Source organism: Natator depressus, chromosome 20, assembly GCF_965152275.1.
Source record: "Natator depressus isolate rNatDep1 chromosome 20, rNatDep2.hap1, whole genome shotgun sequence".
Lineage (NCBI taxonomy): Eukaryota > Metazoa > Chordata > Testudines > Cheloniidae > Natator > Natator depressus.
Window position 1 is genome coordinate 7,371,278 of NC_134253.1, and position 20,856 is coordinate 7,392,133.

The 20,856-nt window shown below is 43.2% G+C and overlaps 1 protein-coding gene across 2 annotated transcripts in view; it reads left to right on the plus strand.

Moving 5' to 3' along the window:
- Window positions 1-20,856, plus strand: part of AKAP8L (A-kinase anchoring protein 8 like) — a 40,780-nt gene that overhangs the window by 15,514 nt on the left and 4,410 nt on the right. Inside the window, exons 2-12 of one of the 2 annotated variants that reach the window (XM_074935110.1) lie at window positions 1,349-1,381; window positions 3,628-3,856; window positions 7,290-7,758; window positions 8,259-8,382; window positions 8,588-8,634; window positions 9,244-9,280; window positions 11,010-11,118; window positions 12,375-12,516; window positions 13,005-13,110; window positions 14,584-14,714; window positions 16,170-16,265. In XM_074935110.1, the coding sequence (XP_074791211.1) occupies window positions 1,349-1,381; window positions 3,628-3,856; window positions 7,290-7,758; window positions 8,259-8,382; window positions 8,588-8,634; window positions 9,244-9,280; window positions 11,010-11,118; window positions 12,375-12,516; window positions 13,005-13,110; window positions 14,584-14,714; window positions 16,170-16,265 (1,523 nt within the window). The remainder of the gene's footprint in view (window positions 1-1,348; window positions 1,382-3,627; window positions 3,857-7,289; window positions 7,759-8,258; window positions 8,383-8,587; window positions 8,635-9,243; window positions 9,281-11,009; window positions 11,119-12,374; window positions 12,517-13,004; window positions 13,111-14,583; window positions 14,715-16,169; window positions 16,266-20,856) is intronic. The other variant, XM_074935111.1, reaches the window with a different exon arrangement.

The following is a 20,856-nucleotide window of genomic DNA, read 5'->3' on the forward strand; positions in this document are numbered from 1 at the left end:
GAATTCTGCGCCAAGAAAATAAAAATGCTGCACACAATATTTTAAAATTTTGCAAATTTTATTTGTTAATAAATAAATGTGGAGGCTCCAATATAGCAGTGGTGAGCACAGACCACTGGCTGCACAGAGGTGGGAGATCACCCTGCAGGCCCCCCACCCATTGTACGGGGACTTTGCAGTGAGGCTGCACTTGACCCTAGCACAGCACAAGGGCCGGGCCTGCTGCAGAAATACCCTTGGGCTTTGCACCAGTTGTGGGCAGGCAGGCTCAGCCCAGCAGGGTCCAACTGTGGAGGGCTTAGTGTAGGTGGATCTAGATGTGGGATAAGAGGGTTTTGTGTGGGGCACCCTGGGTGGGGGAAGCTCAGTGGAGGATCTGGATGCACAAGGGAGGTTCCAGATGCAGGGATAATGGGACTCTGCAGGGGGGTCCAGGTGGAGAGAGATGGGGTTCAGCGAGGGGGTCTGGGAGTGGGACTTGCTGGGGTTGGGGTCTGGGTGCAGCTGGTTGGGACTCAGTGGGGGGTCCAGTTGCAGGGGACTTGTCAGGGTGGTCCAGGTGCAGGGGTGTGGGGTTAGTCGGGGTGGGGGTTTGATGGGCCTGCTTAATTGGGGAACCCCAGCTGATGCTGCCGCCAGTGCCAGGATCCCTCCCACATCCGCTTCTCTTCCCCATCCTATCCCTTTCTTCACTTCCTCTCCCCCATCCCATTGCCTTCCTCTCCCCACTGTCTCCTGCTCCCATCCCCCTTTCTTCCCCACTGCCTATTTCCCCACCACCACCAGTGGCCCTCACCATTGTATAGAAAACAGGATGGCTCCCAGCACGCATAGAAGAGGGGTATGACTGGCAGCAAGACCCAGGAGGAGGAGTTAGCTAGCGGGAGGGGCACACTCCATCATCCAGGCAGCTCTGCACTCGCAAAAATGGGCAGCGGCATGTGACCCCAGACGTCTGGGGGGGGCAATGCCCCCGTCCTCCCTAAACTATGCTCATGGGAGGGTCCCCTCCCCTGGTGATTTACCTCTCTTCTTGGTGCTGGATACCACATGCCTGTGCTGCTGGGGAGGGGCACCTGGCCGCTCTTGCGACTTCCCTTTGCTTCCCCATCCTTATCTGCGGGGGACATGAATTCTGTATGCTCAGTGGCGCAGAATTCCTCCAGAGTAATACAGGTTTGTCAAGCTTTGATCTCTTTTTAGGAGTATCTACTGTGATACAGTCTGCCTTATTTGGGTGCATTTGATGATCAGATCTTAAATAGAATAGATTCTCCTTAATGCCAGCTGTTCTAGCTAGAGCATACCATATAATTTGGGTTTTGACCACCTTTTGGTCTTTTTCTAGGTTATGGCAACTGGAACTCTGGGACAAACAGAGGCAAGTATAGTAAAATCTTAATACATTATTATGAACAAATGTCATTTAATGTAATCAGTTAGAAAAATGATTATAAAATTGAAGGTTTTCACAGCTCAAATCTGCTCCACCATGTCTGAATAATATCCTTTCAGGTCACGCAACTATTTCGGTCAGCGTTGCAGAGGCCATATAACTGTGACAGTCAACTCTTTACTGTTCTGCCTTGTGCATCAACAAAACCAGATATTTCTGTTCCCAGAAGTCAGCACAGTTTGTATCCACTATCTGTTTTCCTTCAGTCTTTCTGTCTGATATCACTTCTCTATGAAATGGCACTGAAGATTAAAGTGCTGTCCTAGCATGCTAGACTGAATTTCTAGTTCTTGTGCCTGAAAGACACACAAAATGGCAGTGTGTCTGCATTTAGGCCGAAACTTGAAACAGGCCTCCCTTTGTAAATACTTGTCTTTTTCCAGAGGCCATGCTCACTGTGCTCAGACTAGAGTGTGATGCCCAGCTGTGTGGGAGAATCTCCCTAATCTGCATGCTTTAATTAGCACAAGGAAGCCTCTATCCACTCCACGAAGACTGACTAGCAGAGCAGTATAGTATGGTTTTTTTGGAATCACTGACTGGTAGTTTAAACTGTAGTCAGTGTTGTACAAAGGATTTTATGACCTTTTCACTATCTTCAGAGCTAGCTGGAAAACTTATTTTTGTAAAAACCAGACAGAATTCATGATTTTTCCCACTTTTCAATCAACTAGTTACTTTGTCAAAATATACAGTAAGGTGAGCTTGCTAGCAGTGTCATTGTTTTACTACTTGTGTTAGAGTATCACTTAGGGTCCCCATCTAAGATCAGGGTACTGTTATGCTAGGCACTGAACAGGCGTATTGTGATATAGCCTGTGTCCTGAAGAATTTACAGTTTAAAGGGACAAGACAGAGAGAAGGTGAGAGAGATTCAGTGTCTTCCCCAAAGACATTCTAGGTCAGTGGCATATCAGGAATAGAACTGAGGTATCCTGACCCCTAGGTAAGTGCTCTGTCCACTAGCTCATGCTACCTCCTAAAGCTATTAAATATTTTTAAACTACAAAAGATATTAGAACAAAGTACATCTGGTGATACTGTCTGTTTCACTTGCAAAGTCACAATTTGTTCACAATAGCGTTTTGATTCATAAATGCAAATTAGCAAATCTCTGCTTTAACTTTCATGATACTAAGAATCCCAGAACTGCAGGGTTGGCAGTAGGACATGCTGATGGGTGAACTGAGCAAACCTAATATGTAAGTTAAAAGGGAGAAAACAGCATAGAACACTTGATACCATTTTAGTCAGTTTTCTGTCCCTATCTGCTTTGTAAGTAGCATGCCATGGGCTGCATTTGAGGAAACTGTTCTCTGTCACCCCTGAGATAACATGCAACTGAGAGGGCCATTTCTCTCATTTATGTGTGGATAGGAGAGGGAACAGAAGTGACATGAGTCATATGTGTGCTGGTCAAAGTTAGTGGGGGGTTATTGTCCCATCTTTAGAATTGCACAAATTCCTATGCATCTCTAGAAGAATAGACCCCAGACACAGTGATGTCCTCTAATTTGAACAAATCACTGCGATTATAATGTGAACTGACTGCTTAGCTTAGAGGTATGAATTTTATTTCATTTGGCTATGAAGTCAGAACATAACTGGATATGGATACAGCACAACTTCATGTCAAACTGACAGAGACAAGCCCACTTTGAACTAAACTAGGCTTGTCCTAAATACGTTATCTTGTATTTTCTTCTCGCACAACCTACACTCTTTACACATACCTAAATGTCCGTGCCACACTTGCTATTCTTTCTGAGGGTGACTGGCCCATGTTCTCTCTGGAATCTGTTTTTATCAGGCAAATGGATTGCCATGGAAGGCTTTGCGTATGCTACACTGCAGCCTGCCCTGTCCATGAGTGAGAGCAAGAATGAAAATTGAGTGTTAAATATTAGTTGGGGCAGATTGTAGACTGTTACTATATTGCTGGGATTTGGTGTGAAGTTTCCTCCATGTGTGTTTTGACCTTCAAGTCCTGATGTCGGATACACTAACACACCTTGGCAGGTGTCTTGTAAGGGAAAAATGGGTTAAATGTAAATTAAAACTTCCCCATTCTGTGGGGAAGGGGCGTTCTTGGGACTTCTGCGTCTGAGCTTGGATAGAAATGTTCGCTCAGCTGCTTGACTGAAAATCTCAATGACACTTTCTCATTTCAGGGTACGAGGGATATAGTTATGGATATGGATACGGTCAAGATAACTCTGGCAATTATGGGTATGGTATGGCCACTTCAAACTCTTGGGAAATGCCTAATTCAGAAACAGACCCTAACGCTTCCACGGGCGCCGATGCTGTTATAGCAAAAATGAACCAGCGCTTAGATATGGTGTCTCATCTAGAAACGGACACAATGCAAGGAGGACATTATGGCTCAGGTGGAGACAGGTGAGTCTAGAGATCAAGAAAACATTCAGTACTAGACAGGTTAGTGTCTTTTCATGAGGGAACCGCTACTCTAATCTTCTGCTGACTATCAGAGTTGCTACCTCTTACTACTTTCTCATTTTGACCTCATTTCTCACTTTGTCTTCACATTTTGGCTCTCCAGGGGAAACAGATGAATTGGCTCAGCTGGATTTTCCTTCTTTTGTTTATATTTTTGAAATAAGTCATTTGTATCCCAGTTTGAGTAGTGAAGTCTTGATAGTCTGTTTGACAGGTACTTGAATTGTGATGCAATCTTTACAGCAGTAGTAGGATTTGTTTAACTTGGAAAAAAAAATCTTCTCAATTTTAAACTGGAGATGAATAAAGAAGGGATTCCTTAATATTTCTATTTCTGGGAGCCTGCTGATGTATTTCATTTCTATAGCATTACCACAACATTCATTTGCCTTTGTCTTCATTTGATTTTAAGCTTAACTATTAGTCTAGAAGTGACATTTTTGTTCCAGTTTTGGGTTGCTGACTGGGAATACAGTATAGCTGTCCAGAAAAGATCAAATGAGGTTTTGGCCATGTTTTTAAATCAGAAATATATGCAGTACTAATAAGGACTGTTCACTTCACAAAGATTTTCTCATGTTTAAATTTCAAAATGAATTTATATTCAAAATTTAATACTTCTACAACACTGCTGTTCATTCTAGGTTTATGTGAAATATTAATTCATCCCAGCAAATCCATTTCTGAGTATTTTTACATCTGTGTATTTTGCTTATGTGCAAGTATTGATTTGAACAATAGCAGGTTTACATCCATGTAGGGGAGACATCTATTTTGTAGAGAACTTGAAGTTTGTCTGTTACTGTTCAAATACGAAGTATGCAGAGACGTTGTCAAAATAACTTTAAACTAAATTCCATATAATGTAAGCAAACCAGAACCTCTTCTTTAGAATGAAAGCATAGCTTGTTAGTAGTAAGAAATGTCATGCAAGAGACTTTTTTATACATTATTATCCTTTTATTTGGGGTGCATTCTGGTTTGTTTGCAGTCAACTATTGTTGCATCTGTACTTTTGTTTTAAGCAACCACGTTTAAAACTATATAAACTTTTTATGAAGTTCATCACAAAAACTTGGGATATGTTTACCAAAAGTATAATTCAATAGTAATTACTAGTAGCATATAATGACTTTTGAATATTGTAAAATTGCTACATTAACTGTGTTTATGGAATAGAGGAAAAATGTACAGTAGGCTTCACAAAGTTTTAAGGAATTACTCCTTTGAAGTCTTGCATCAAATAGATTTTGGTGGAGTACTCTGTTTAAAAGCACTCATGTAAAGTACATCGGAGTTTTCAAAAAAAAAAATCCACCCTGTGGAAAAATACTTGATAATAGCAGCCTCTTTAATCTAGCAGAGTAAGGTAAACAAGTTGAAACTAGACAAATCTTAGACTGAAGTTGAGGTGCAAACTTTCAAAGTGATGGTACTTAACCATTGGAACAACTTACCAAGGGTAAAATGTTTAAATCGAGATTGGATGCTTTTCTAAAAGAGATGCTGTAGGGAAGTTCTTTGGCCTGTTATTCTTGAGATCATAGACAATTACAGTGGTATCTTCTAGCCTCATCTATGAATCTGTACCTCTCTTGTTGGGAGTGGAAAGGACTGTTGCAAGGCAGCAGGTGAACAGTTTAATTGACTAAACTCTTGGGTTCTAATTTTATAAGATGAGAACTTTGAATTTGATGTTCCAGCCCTTGTCTATTATTCAGACACCACACAACTGGGATCTTCTGCTCCAAGCCCCAAGCATCAGGCAAGCTACCATGCATAGTTCTGTCATGATAGATGATACTTGGCTGGTAACCCAGCCCTGTTAACAGATTCTAGCTCTTGCTGGAGAAGAGTTATCAAATATCCAGAGTGAATGTAGTAAACCATTTAAGGGACAAAAGGATGAAATTAGTGGTTTAGAAAACATCAGTTTTCAGCCTTTAGTGTCATTTCCTAAAAAGCAGAGTGTGGGGAGGGCTGTTGAGTTGCTGCAGTGAAAGCTTCGGCATACTGTAAATGGGCACCTGTAGCTTTACCAGTTGAAGATTTTTTTTTGGTGATTGCTAGTCTGAATGATTCTTCTCATATCAGTTGATGGAATGGCTCTCTTTTTGTGGCCTTGGAGTTAGTGTGTCTCCTCCTCAGTCATTGTTCTTTTCCAATTTCCTTGCTTTCATGACCTTGCTATAAAGCATAAATATTGGGGTTTGTGCCGCAGTGGTCAGTGCTAGTTTGACACTGTTCTTGCTTCCTTGTGTAATTTGTGAACCTGTTTGTGTTCTGTCTTGGTGGGTGTGGATTTCCCTCACCTCAGCTGGTAAAGTAGCATGTTATCATGAAGAGTGTGGAGCCTCCCCTTAAACTTTGATATATCATCTTTGCTGTAAATTGAGTCTGTCAGCCGCTGCATAAGATGTACAGAGGCACTACTTTAGATATTACAGAACTTAAGTCTAAAACTCCTCTGCAGGTTTTGTATTTGTCTTCTGAAACTGTCCTGGTTAAAAACTGGTTTTGTGGAAACTACAGTGACCAGTAATAACTCTAAGTCATGTCTACATGGGAAAGTTGACTTGGTAAAAACCCTTTTCAAGCAACACAAGCTAAATCAAGAAAAGGCCCTCTTATACCACAATAAATGCCCACATAAGGAGATTTTACCAGTATAGCTGTTGGCTTAAATTCACACCATGCATTATACACAGAAACTTTCTTGTGCAGACAAGGCCTAAATTAAGCCGTTCCTTGTAACAATTCAGAATGGGGGGGTGGGGAAGAGAAGCAGGACTATTATTTTCTGGCTCTGCATTTATTCTTAACTATTTGGATTGTTCAGTCTGACTTAAGCATAGCTAAATAGAGGGCGGGTGGTGAGTGTATTAAATTTAAATCAGAAAATCTGAATGTCTGCACAGTTGAAAATCCACAGCACTGCTAACTGAGGAACCTTTGCTCAGCTTGGGAACTTTTCTTTTTTAAAAAAGATCAGTGTGTGACACAGTAATTTCCAGAGAAATTGAAGATTAGTTTGGTGTGCTTCCTGGCTCTTTAGGCATATGTAAATCTGACTAGATATGGTGATGGACTAAGGTGATGGACTGAGGTTGAACTGAATCCCTGCTGCTCCTTGTCATTCTATTTATGCCCTTCTCCTGACCTTTGCCTTGTGCTGCCCCTTTCTCCCGCTGCTGTATCACACAGAAAAACTCCCATGTTGAGTGAAACCTCTGAGCCTTTTTTGATATAAATGAGACTGGAACAGTTCTGTTGTTTTTTGTTTAATCTTTCTGCTGCCATTTCTCGGCAGGCTGTAATGTGGTGCCTTATATGCTACTGACTGGATTCCTTGCTTGCTGTGCAACTCTTGCAGGTATGATACATATGAGTCCTACGACTCAAGGTCTTCACTGAACGACCGTGATCTATACAGATCCGGCTATGATTACAGTGAGGCTGAACATGACACCGAAAATGCCTATGAAGGTTGCTATGACAGCTTCTATGGGAACCACAGGGACCAGTACCAGAACAGAGCACGGGACAACTTTGGCCAGCGGGGTCAGAACTGGGCCAGAGACGGGCGAAATAACAGACCCATGGCATCTTCATATTCCGGGCACATGGGCGGACAGTGGAATGAGCCGCCACAGCCAATGGGAGGGCGGGGCCATGGTCCCCACGGCTCCTCTAGGCTCCCATCCCTCTTCTCCCACAACATTATCCCAGAACTCAGCATGTTCCAGGGAATGCGAGGTTTCTCTGGAAACATGCGCTTTGGAGGAGGCGGCATGAAACAGCGAATGAGGAGAAACTGGAAAATGTGGGACGCAGACTTTAAAGTAAGTACCTGTGCAATCCCCTCCCACCCATTTACCTCATATAGAGACTGTTCACTTCCCAACAAACTACACTGTCCAGCTCTGAGTGCAAAGGGCCCTATTCTCTGAGATACCATACTTAGTTTCCACAGTGTAATTTGTATCTCTGTGCATTATTTGCTTGGCATCTTAGTGTTCTTTCTAAATGGTGTGAAGAGGCCACATTCATTCATAGTGCAGTCTTAGCATCCAAAATGTTTAACCTTGATGCTCTTATTGTAAAGCTAGGAAAGTCAATGTGCTATAGTTTTGTGGTTTAATCTGATATGCTGAAGGGTGGTTGCTGTGAAGGACTGTGCCAAATGTTATCTGTCTTGACTGACATTGCATAACTGAGTGTTCAGGGAAGTTTAGTTCAATATAAAGCCCCTTTAAGGTGGCTTAATGCAGACTTATTTGCTGCTGGCAGGGGATGGTCTCAGAATGTACATTTGGGGACTGATGATATTTTTCCTTTCTAGTCACAGAAAAAGAAACTGAAGAAGGACCCTACTTCTAAGAAGAGAAAACAAACTGACAGCACTGATGAACCTGACAGCAAGGCAGCAAAAACTGATGGCTCTGACAACTCCGACTCTGAGAATGGTAAGAACCTCTCTGGTGACTACTAATGAGTTAGTTCTTAGTCATGTGAAGTTATCAGAGTGCCTTTGTTTCAGGTAGTAATTGGCTCTGACATTTCAATTTCTCTTGAATATTTAATTTGGTGGTAAAGTTGTTAATACCATTCTTTGCTGAGCTACCCAACTGTTACTTTTTGTATGGTGACCATTTGTGATGTGCTTTTCAGAGGAAGGGACTGAAGGAGAAGCAGCAGAGAAGGAGGGCTCTAAAGCTGTAAGTGAAACTAACACTTGTAATTCACAGTAAAGACCATAGTGCTTGAGGGAAGTGGATGAGTGGCCACGTAACTAGTGTGGAGGGCAGAATGTTGTGGTGGCAGCATTAAAACCAAATGAATCTTCCTGCAGTGTGAGTGGGAACCACTTCTTACCTTTCAGTGGCAGAGAGCTGGGATTGGTGGGGAGGAGGCGGATTGGATCCTCATAGAAGAAACCTTGAAGGTTGCAAATCCTCCCTAGATTACTTATTTTGTATTGCAGTAATGCCTGCAGGCCCCAATAGAGATTGATTGGAGCACTGCACAGGTGCATAGCAAGGCAGGCCCTGCTTCAAAGAGCTGAATATATGTGACTAAAGAATTTATGAAAATGACTGGGAATAGGGGGAGGAAACCTAGAAATCAACAGTGTGTAGTACTGTTACCAAAACGCAGGCTAAATGTGTTTTTCAGACAGGAAACTGTGCTATCTGAAGTCAGGAGGGAGTCTCTTTGGGGAGCAGGACGGTTAAGAGATGTAAAACTAGTATGCATTCACTTTGTGTGTAAGACAAACAAAAGTTATAGCTAGGGATTGCTGATAACCTCTTGAAATTGTATTTTAGGAGGGTGAAGATGAAGAAGGAAAAGATTCTGAGAAAGGTGAGTCTGAGTGTACTTCTGTAAAAGCATTCTTGGGAAATGAGCCAAGAACTTCGTCATCAAGGGATGTGCTTAAGGCTCTTCAGACCTTACACCTCTGTACATCATAAACCTTCTGCCAATGAAGGACTCTGCTGTGGAGGAAATAGCTCCAAGTAATAGTCTGTTGACTGACTTGGTTCAGGCACTGCGTTGCGCCATTTGTTCCCTGAGCTGTAGCTTGTACACAAGCCTTAAAGGTGGTGGATTACGATGATCTGAGTTAAACCTCTAGTCTCTCATCACTATAGAGCTTGCACTGGTTTCTGTACCCAGTACGTAATCCCTAGTGGATATCTGTCTGTTGGCACCCTGCTAGGCCTAGAGTAATAGGGGATGTTACTGGTCATGACTGAGGTGCTTTAGGAAACATAGGGAAATCCAGCACAGCATCTGGTGACTGCCTGGCTCCTAGCCAGTGCTACAGGTCTCATATGAGATTTATAGTGTATAATAAATTTATTTGGGCATAAGCTTTCGTAGGCTATAACCCACTTCATCAGATGCATGGAGTGGAAAATACAGTAGGCAGGTATATGAACATGAAAAGATGGGAGTTGCCTTACCGAGTGAGGGATCAGTGCTAACGAGGCCAATTCAGTTAGGGTGGATGTGGACACATCTACCGTGATTGAATTGGCCTCATTAGCACTACAAAAGTAATTTTCCCTCTGATATTCACCCCTTCTTGTCAACTGTTGGAAATAGGCCACATCCACCCTAAATGAATTGGCCTTGTTAGCACTGACCCCCCCCCCCCCCAACTCGGTAAGGCAACTCCCATCTTTTATATGCTTTGTATTTTTATACCTCCCTTCTGTATTTTCCACTCCATGCATCTGATGAAGTGAGTTATAGCCCACGAAAGCTTATGCCCAAATAAATTTGTTAGTCTCTAAGGTGCCACAAGGACTTCTCGTTGTTTTAGTTGGTTAGAGTAGAGTCCATGTGATAGTTTGATGTGCTAGCACTGTTGTGGCAGCTGGGGAGAGGGTTGCTTAGAGAAGCATGGTGACCTCTCACCAGAGGAAGAACCTGTCTAAATAGAAACCTGATAGCACAGTAACTAACTTGCCATTGCTATCAGTGGAATGTGATGGCAGCAGTATAAAACCATATGAGAAGCCTTGGCTGGGAAACGAAAGGGGTACTCGGGTACCATTCCAGTATAACAGTGGAAGTTACTTCCCTGTTTTGAAAAAATTGGGATTTTTTAATAGGAGGCATTCAGTTCTTATTTCACTGTCAACCTTCATCTCGTGTGTGCCATGTGCACAAAAGCCAAAGGGGTGAGAGTGGTTGCCTCTTAAAACTGTCAGATTCACATCTAATCTAAAATGGGCCTTCTTTTCCCAGTAAAACCAGGGGCATTATATCACCATCAGAAATGATGGGTTAGGAAACTGTATCAGAAGAGGTATTCTCTCACCCTCGTGCCCAAGCTCAGCCTTTCTGAAGTCTGGGCCAGAGAGTGATGGGACATCTGTTAATAGACTAGCAATGCTCCTTTAATTGGGCAACAGCAGGAATTGTTAAGGGAGCAGCTCTTTCCAACACTCAGCTATAACTTTGTCGTCTCTGAGCTATATGGGTCAGTCAAGTTGGCTACTAGACTCGTCTAGGTGAAACCTCTTAATCAGTTGGTGTCCACACATAGTGCCCTGAAACACAACCTGCTTTATACATCTAGGTGCTTTAACAATTCAAGAAGAGATCAGTCAAATCAAGCGCAAATTGCAGGCAGGCAAGAAAACTCAAGAGAGGCAGAAAAAGAGGCATCGGGATCGCATGGTAGAAAGGTACATCTTCCTCTTCCAGTGACACAGTATACATCCTGTCTGAGAGCTCTGGGAGGATTGCCTAATGTTTAGAACATGGGCCTCGGCATCTGGGTTCTGGCTTTTTTGTCCCTGGCTCTGCCACTGACTTGTTTGTAAAACGAGGGTTAGTTACCTGACCTTCTCTGTACCCATCTCTCCATCATCTGTAAAATTGACTTAACACCTCATAGGGAGCTGGTAAGGCAAAAGCATTACAAAAGTACAGACGACTGTTAGCTAACTATAAAATGGCAAACTCTAATCAATACCTCCCCCTCTGTGAATTATGCTGCTGAGAACACTGTTGGAATATTGTGTCCAGTTCTGGTGTCCACTTCTTTTTTAAAAAATTGGAAAATTTGGGGAGGGTTCAGAGAAATGTCACAAGAATAATTCACAGACTGGAAACCTGCCTTACAGTGAGACTTAGCCTTATCTTTGATCAACTAAATAAGTGAACTGTGAGAGTCCTCTCTAAGCCCTTAGTTACCTATGCAGGGAACTCTCTGACTGTAGGGCTCTTTAATCTAATAGACCAAGGCATAATGAGATCCAGTGGCTGGAAGCTGAAACTTGAGAAGTTCACATGAAGTAAGTTGCACAACTTTAACAGTGAACATGATTAACCATTGGAGCAACTTACAGACTGTGATGGATTCTACATTATGAACAAAATCTTTAAATCAAGACAGACATCCTCCTTAAAATCTTCTCTAGCTGTCCCATAAATTATTGGGCTTGATGTAGGAATTACTGCAATTCTCTGCCCTTGTTTCAGAGTAAGAGCCGTGTTAGTCTGTATTCGCAAAAAGAAAAGGAGGACTTGTGGCACCTTAGAGACTAACCAATTTATTTGAGCATAAGCTTTCGTGAGCTACAGCTCACTTCATCGACTTCATCGGAAAGCTTATGCTCAAATAAATTGGTTAGTCTCTAAGGTGCCACAAGTACTCCTTTTCTTCTCTGCCCTTGGTTATACAAGATGTCAGACTAATTACTGCTAATGGGCCCTTCTGGCCTTAAAATCTGTATTAAAACCTGTAGGAGGGATATGACCATTCAAACCAGGTATAAGACTTGTCCTCTTGAATGAACTGTGCTCTTTTTTTTTTTTAATTGTACCCCTAAGTATTAGTAGGGAAATGACTAGTATTTTCAAGCTGATGGGGAGCCTGGCGTGGAACCCTTGGGCTTGGGGTTTGATCTCTCACTTGGTTCTAACTTTCTCTTGGTAGGATTCAGTTTGTTTGTTCGCTGTGCAAATATCGGACCTTCTATGAGGATGAGATGAATGCTCATCTGGAAAGCAAATTTCACAAGGAGCACTTCAAATTTGTTGGAACAAAACTGCCTCAGCAGACAGCTGACTTCCTCCAGGTGAATCTTTGGTTAAGTTTCCCATTACTTCAGGCTATACAGTGCACCTCCATTTCATGTTGGTTGTCGGAGACCTAACAAAAAAATACAAACAAAAGAACTTTGATAATTGGATGTGAATGGATAGTTCAAATAGTCAAGCTATGAAAACTTAGATGTGAAACTACTACTATGGGTGTGATTAGAGCACAGGACTGGACATCAGGATCTGAGTTCTTATTCCCAACTCTATGCCAACTGCCCTGTGACTTTGAATGTTACTTACCCTCTGCACTTTACCCTCTGTAAAGCGCAGACAGTCCTTGACTACCTTCAAGAGAACAGTTAGAGCAGGGTTAAGGGGCTGTAATGTCTTGAAATGCTCTGATGAAAGGCACAACTGCAGTGTAGAGTAAGTACAGTACGTGTTGTGCTTTGCATTTTTGAATTCACATTTAATGGTCAGATGTACAGCTGAAGTTAATATAAAATATTTTTGTACAATACAGGATTACGTTGCTAACAAAACAAAGAAAACCGAAGAACGCCGTAAAGCAATTGAAGATATTAATGCAGTTATCCAACAGATCTATAAAGACCAAGATCTTACCCAAGGTAAGAGCAAGTCTCCCTGCATCTTCATGGGGTTTTTTGTGAGGCTACCTTAATGTGCAACTTCCCTCAGAAAATGGGAAAAACAAAAGCCATTGTGAGGTTCTTTGTTTGTTTGTGTTATGCTGAATTTTTAAAATGTGCACAGTTCACAAGTAAAGCATGGTTAAAGCTATCCTGAGATCTGAGACTCAAATTAGATTCTTTCCTTGTTTTTGTTACCAGTAAAGGTTTAGCAAACCAGGTTATTGTACAACCTAATTGCTGTTGCCAGTCAGTCCCACCGGTGCCAAGTAAACTGTAACATGGCAAACAAGACTGATAAACGGGAAGAAATAGGAGTTGCTCTACAGTGCCAGCAGGAGTAAAGTATTCTTGTTACTTAAATCATCTGATCCTATGCAGACACAGAGCGTCTGTTGAGGCACCTTTTGTTGCATAGTAAACTTCGAGTGGAACCAAGCTTTTAAAAGCTGCTCCTGGAAAACTGAAATATTGATCAGGAACACGTGTCTGTAGCTGGTGATTCTTCATCCCTACTACTTTTTGCAAGATGAAGTCTTTTCCCCTATTTATGCTTTAATATTTACCTTGCATGCTATTGTAATTTGTTATTTTGGAGAGCTCTAATTTCACACAAGAATAATCAGCAGATTAATATACAGGAGCCTTATTTCTCATATGTTAGAGTACAATATAGAAAGTCATATCCTCTTTCTAGGAGAGAGATGGCACTGAGGTGTGTAAACAGCAAGTAATGTAGTACAGTGGCACTCAACTTTTCCAGACTACTGTACCCCTTTAGGAGTCTGATTTGTCTGTCTTACTCCCAAGTTTCACCTCATTTTAAAAACTGCTTGCTTACAAAATGAGACCTTAAAAAAATGTATCACAGGACACTTGCTGAAAAATTGCTTCCTTTCTCATCTTTACCATATCATAAAATAAATCATTTGGAATATAAATATTATACTTACATGTCAGTGTATAGAGCAGTACAAACAAGTCATTGTATGTACTGACTTTGCTAGCGCTTTTTATAAAACTAGGCAAATATCTAGATGAGTTGACATACCTCCTGGAAGACCTCTGCGCTCCCCTAGGGCTACACATACCCCTGGTTGAGAACCACTGATGTAGGACACAATTGTGTCCTACTACAAGCTAGCTTGGTGATCAACTAGTTTGAAACATTTTGCATGCTATAGTCAATGCACTGATGCAGCAGTGACCAGCAGCATTCTACTTCGAGGTGTACAGCCATACTCTGGGCCTCAGGTCTGTTAGACTATGGCTATGCAATGCTCCCCCTTACCCTTATTGGTCAAGACTGAGCATCACATTATAGGAAACAACCAGGGGTGCATGAGTATATTAAAGATAAATGAACTCCCAGAACAAGCTGCAAAACTCCCTGAAGTGTGGTGTGGCCACCACAGCTCAAGGTAGATGAACAAAGCTCTTGTCTCTCCTCAGATATTGGCATGGAACACTTCATTAAAAAGGTGGAGGCTGCTCACTGTGCTGCATGTGACCTCTTCATTCCAATGCAGTATGGCATTATCCAGAAGCACCTGAAGTCCCTTGACCACAACCACAACCGCAGAGTAAGCATGCAGCTGGTTTAAAGTGTGTGTGTGTATATGGCAATGTACGACTACAGCTGGCTGGGCAGATATGGAGATCAGCTTATCCCTGCATGGTAAATCCAGGTTGCAGGGTTTTGTTTTAATTAATAAATCAAGCTGATGAATGCTAAAAACTGGGTATGATTGCATTCATACAGCCTATGAGCTATATGGGGAAAAGGGAACCTAAAACCAGGACTAGCCTTATTAAAACTTTCTGCAGTGGTGGTCTCTATGGTAACAGCTCAGAGTTGTGATACTGCAATGTGGTGGTCTACTATTGTAGAACACTGATCTTCACTCTTGTAAGAGGTCAGCAGAAAAGTAATCTCTTCATATTGTGAGGAACAGTGGTGTGACATGCTAGCAGGATCCCATATCTTCTACGACCCATTGGCTGTAGAATCGATCCTCTGATGTTCTGATTCTTCTGGTTTTAAAGAGAACCTCACATGTATAAATGGCCTTCCTAAATCTGTAAACAGATAATCTGAGCAGATGTCTCTGAATTGTCCCATACGTCTAAAGAAGGTGTTGATTCTGAAGCCCAATGACTATTTAAATATTAGCACTAAAGCACATTAGCAATGAAATGGCTACCAATTAACGCAGTGCCAGATACTGAGGGTGCAATGGGGTAGCTGAGTGCCTTGGAAGCCACTGGCAGCAGCAGACTTGTTCAGGTGCTCGGTATCCCTCCACTACGTACGTTTTTTGTCAGAATGCTCATGTTACATCTACCCCTGCCCACAAGAGGATTGAAAGATGAGATTCCCTCCCCAAGGCCAAAAAAGCCAAACTTAGCATCCAGGGAAAGATGGGATGTAAAGTCACACATGCCCATTACCTCTAAAGCTGTGCATTGTCCATACAAATTCTGGAGCCCGCTGAAAACTAAATTGGTGGAGTGGTAGATGGTGGCAGATATGAAACTTGATTGTGTCAAACACATCTAGAGTCATTCAGCATGTCTGCAAATAACTGATAAACATGTGGCTAGAACAGCGGTTCTCAAACTTTAGCAGCCTGAGGACCCCCATTTTGATTTTAAAATATTTTGCGGAGACCCCCCCAGCTAGCCAGCTTCTAATTTTCCCTGGGGGTGCTCAACCCCCACTCAGAGGTGGGGTGGGGTTGGGGCCTTGGGCTTTCCGCTCCCTCCCCTGAGCGCGCCCTGTCCCTGCTTCTCCCCCTCCCTCCCAGCACCTCCTGCACACAGCTGAACAGCTGGTTCGTGGTGTGCAGGAGGCACTGGGAGGGAGTGAGAGGAGTTGATCAGCGGGGCCAGTGGCCCTGGACATAACTCGCGGACCCCTGGAGTACCCTCGCAGACCCCAGTTTGAGAACCGCTGGGCTAGAAGCAGCTACTGAAGTGTTACATGACTCAGTTCAAAACTTAACTCTGGTTTCTTTAAATATTCCTGTTCCTTTTAGGCCATGATGGAGCAGTCCAAGAAATCATCTTTAGTAGTTGCGAGAAGTATTCTCAATAACAAACTAATCAGCAAGAAATTGGAGCGGTATTTGAAGGTAAATACCTGCAAAGCAGCTTTGAGTTGGATTGAGCAGAGAGCCACACAGCTTCTGCACTGCAGAATTTTCTTACTAGCTGCTTTTTGCTGACTACATTTTCTTGCTAGCTAATTCTCAGGCTGAAGTTCCAAAGTACTGTCCCAATACAGTGTCAGATCCCTAAGGGTTGGCTGAGTGGAGCTCAAGGACTTTCATAGTACGTATGACTAGCTTCCTCATCTCTGTGGTCTCCCACCTTTAATGTTGCTCCTAATTCCTGAATGAACAGGGGTAGGCTCTTCCTTTTAAGATTTTCAGTTTCATCATCATCATGTTCCTATTACGCCTATTACGTTTAGGGCAGTGACGAAGCTCCTCCACTCCTGTCTGTTTCTGGAAAGTCTTTCAATGGTTTCCCAGCTGTGCCCCGGGTTTTTCAGGTCGGCTTCCACAGCTCTTTGCCATGTTGTTTTTGGGCAGCCTGGTTTTCGCTTGCTTCAGGTGTCCATCATATTGCTACTCTGGTAATAGAATCAGTTTCCATCCAAAGCACATGGCCGATCTATCTCCAACGCCTCCTGGCAATGATGGTGCTCAGATCTTCTTGGCTGTACTGTGTTAATAGATCTTGGTTGGAGATTGTTCTGGGCCAAAAGATGCAGAGGATTTTTCTGAGGCAGGTTGTATGGAATGAAGACTGTTTGGGCATGTCATACTTTCTCATTCCCCAGCATTCTGCACTATAAAGTAGTGTTGAAAGTACACAGCTCTGATAAATTTTGAGTTTGGTTTTGGTGTTGTATTTTGATGATTTCCAGAGTGTATTTAAGCTCCTGAAGGTGTTCCAGATTTTGTTCCAGATTGATTTTGTTCCAGATGTCCTGGCTGATGGTGCTGTCCAAGTATGTGAATGTTTCTATATTGGTGAGAACATAATCCTCTATCCGTACTGGTGATGGTGAGGCAATATTAAAGGTCATGATATCTGTCTTATTGCAGTTGATTTTCAGTCCAATTAGCTGGCTGAATGCGTTGAGTCGAGTTGTTGTTTTTTCTTGTATATGATGATGGGTATGTGATTGGAGAGTGGCATCATCTGCGAAGTCCAGGTCTTCAAGGGATGAGAATAGTGTCCATTTTCAGTTTAATGGAATAGAATTTAGGCAGTTTTATAGTCAGGGTCACTAGCATTGTTAGCCTATTACTGTTGGTATTAGTGTCAGTTTGAGTTCTCAAGATAGTATATACTTTCCAGAGCTCCTCATTTGACTTCCCTTGGTGCTGTAAGCAATTGGCTAGTGTTGAAATGGATTTGTGGGTAAGAAGCTCAAGTTCAAGCTAGATGTTTGATGCATACCCTCTCCCATAGTTCAGACTACCTTTGTGAGTGCCAACCTCAGGCAGAGTGGGCACCTCTGGTGCACCGGACACCTCCCCTGTACGGGACCTCTGCCGGCAGGGGAAAGGAGTCAAGTGGTAGGTACAAAATAGCCTCCTCCTCCACAGCACCGACTACTCCTACAAAGGACACTGTGCCACAGCCTTCGCCACTGGTGATGCCGGCACTGACTTCATCAGAACCGTTCACAGAGATATCAAGGACGACACCACCAGCACTGACTAAGGCCACACAGAAACCATCTGTACCAACCAAGCTACTTTCTAAAGTGTTGGCACAGAAAGATACAGCACCCTAAACAATGGCACCATGTCCTCTTACACATAAGGTGGACATGGAAGTAATCTCTACTCCCAGATCGCCTCTGTTTGGCACCAACAGCACCAGACCAACCAGATTCCCTTACTACTTCACCATTTTCCAACGAAGATGAGGAGGAACTTGAGGAGGAAGTCTTCTCATCAGGCCACTCCTCCCCATCAGGCACCAGATACCAGTGTCCCACACAAGAACCAGAGAGCAGCTTACCAGGGACGTGCATCCTTGACCAATCCCTGGATGTGCCCTCCCATGCCATTCCCTATACAATGGCCACAATGGGATCCATGGGGAGCCTACAGGTCTCATTTCTCCAAACCTCCCACTCCTCAGAGGAGACATGTACGCTCAACAACAGCATCATTACCAGAGCCTTCAGAGGCACCAGAGGAGACTGGAGACAATAGAGGGGAATCCACATAACAAGATACCTCACTTGCTCACAATTCAGCATCCTCTCCAGATGATCGGTGATGCCTCCACCTTCCACTGCTGCAGGTGACTTTAAACATTTTCAAGAATTGTTCAGGCGAGTGGCACACCGGCAGAATATTCTGCTGGAGGAGGTAACTGAGACCCAACACCAACTCTTAACAATCATACACACCTCTTCTGTGGCAAAGATAGCTCTGCTAATAAATGATGCCTTGATGGAAACGGTGTGGCAAGCACCCACCACTATTCTTCCAACCTGCAGACGAAGTATTATTTACCTAATAAAGGCATGGACTTTCTTTTTTCACACCCACAACCCAACTCCTTAGAGGTGGATGCAGCCAGCCAGGGGTAAACCACTCCAATCCCGATCCACACCTCAAAACAAGGATTGGAAAAGAGAGTCTATTTTTCAGCAATTCTGCATGGCCAACTACACAACGTTGCTAGCGAAATACGACCATGATAATTAAGTTAAACTGAACGAGTTCCTCGATGAAATCTCTGTGGATAAGAGGAAACAATTCCAAGCGATCGTTAATAAGGGACAGTTCATAGCCAGAACAGCGCCCCAAACATCCCTTGACGTCGCGGACACGGCTGCACACACACATAGCAATAGTAATGCGCAGAGCATTGTGGCTACATTCTTCACGTATCCTGCGAGAACTCCAAACTAAGATAGAAGACCTTCCCTTTGATCAGGGTCAAGCTGTTCTCCGCCATGAAGTCCTACATTCTGTGAAGGACACACGAGTGATATTGAGAATCCTCGGCATTTACATGCCCCCAAACAGCCAGAGGAGATGCCAACCATACTCCCACAACAGAGGCTACATGACAACCAGAGACACAGATGTCGGCTGCAAAGACATTGTCCTTCCCGGTCTCGGTCTGCGGCATCCCAAGCACCGCCATCCAAGACGCAATTTTGAAATGTTGGTCAAGAGTCTGACTGACCTCCCCCAACAACTAGCGCCAGTACTACCAAAAACCCAGACCTTTGGTCATCGGCTACGACCATTCTATCATATGTGGGCCTCCATCACCACAGGCTACTGGTTATTAGAGATCATTCAAACAGGTTATGCCATCCCTTTTATCTCCATTCCACCTACCCATCCCCCTTCCCTGTCCCCATCCCTCTTCAGGAACCTTTCTCACAAGCACCTACTATGATAAGAAATAAAGCATCTACTCAACTCAGTGCCATGGAACAAGTTCCAAAATAATACAGGGGAAAGGGATTTTATTCCCGCTATTTCCTGACTCAAAAGAAAAACGGTGGATGGAGACCCATATTAGATCTCAGAAAATTCAATGAGTTTGTCTGTACCCACAGATTCAGAATGGTCACATGAACTCAGTTATCCCAGTGATGGAAAAGCGGGACTGGTTCTCAGCCCTCGACCTACAAGATGCATATTTTCATATCCCCATCCATCCCGCACACAGAAGGTTTCTACAATTCACAGTAGGGAAAGACTACTTCCAATACAGAGTGCTACCTTTCGGACTTCCAGCAACCGCGAGAGTTTTTACCAAAATGCTAGCAGTAGTTGCGTAGCATTTGCGCCGACAGGGAATATTGATCTTCCCAAACCTAGACGACTGCCTACTGAAATGACCTATTCAAGCAGAAACAGTAAATATTACCCAAAGGACTATAACCCTCTTTCACACCCTAGGGTTGCAAATAAACTAACTGAAATCTACTCTAAACCCAGTACAACAATTGGACTTCATTGGAGCGCACCTGGAGTCCACAGAGGCCAAGGCATCATTTCCAATTACCAGAATTGCAGCACTGACTACTCTCGTATCAGTGGTCACAAATAGCCGAGAGGTATCGGCACACCCTTGCCTTCAACTACTGGGACATATTGGGGCCACCACCTTCATAATAAAACATGCTCGACTATACATGTGCTCTACAGGGATGTCTGAACTCGGTATACGTACCACGAAAGCACAGACAGTTTTAGGATTTGTACAAACACCAAAAGTCCAACACTCATTACAGTGGTGAACAAATCCAAGAAATGTATGTGCGGGGATCCCATTCCAGCCGAATCCACCATCCATACTGATCACAACAGATGCCTCGCTGATCAGCTGGGGCACCCACCTAAACCAACATACAATCCAAGGGAAGTGGTCTCCCATAAAGACACATTTACACATCAACCTGCTCGAATTACACACATTCACAACGCGTGTAACCATTTCCTCCCAAAAATCCAGAACAAAACAATAAGAGTCATGATGGACAACAGTGCATAAACCAATAGTGGGAGCTTGATCTCACTCCCTAGGCGCACAAGCCATAAAACTATGGACCAGTTCCATAAACACATGATCATTACAGCATCATGTCTCCCAGGTTGGCAGAACACTATGGCAGACACATTAAGCAGACAGTTTTCCCCGAGAACACGAATGGGAACTGAACGACAA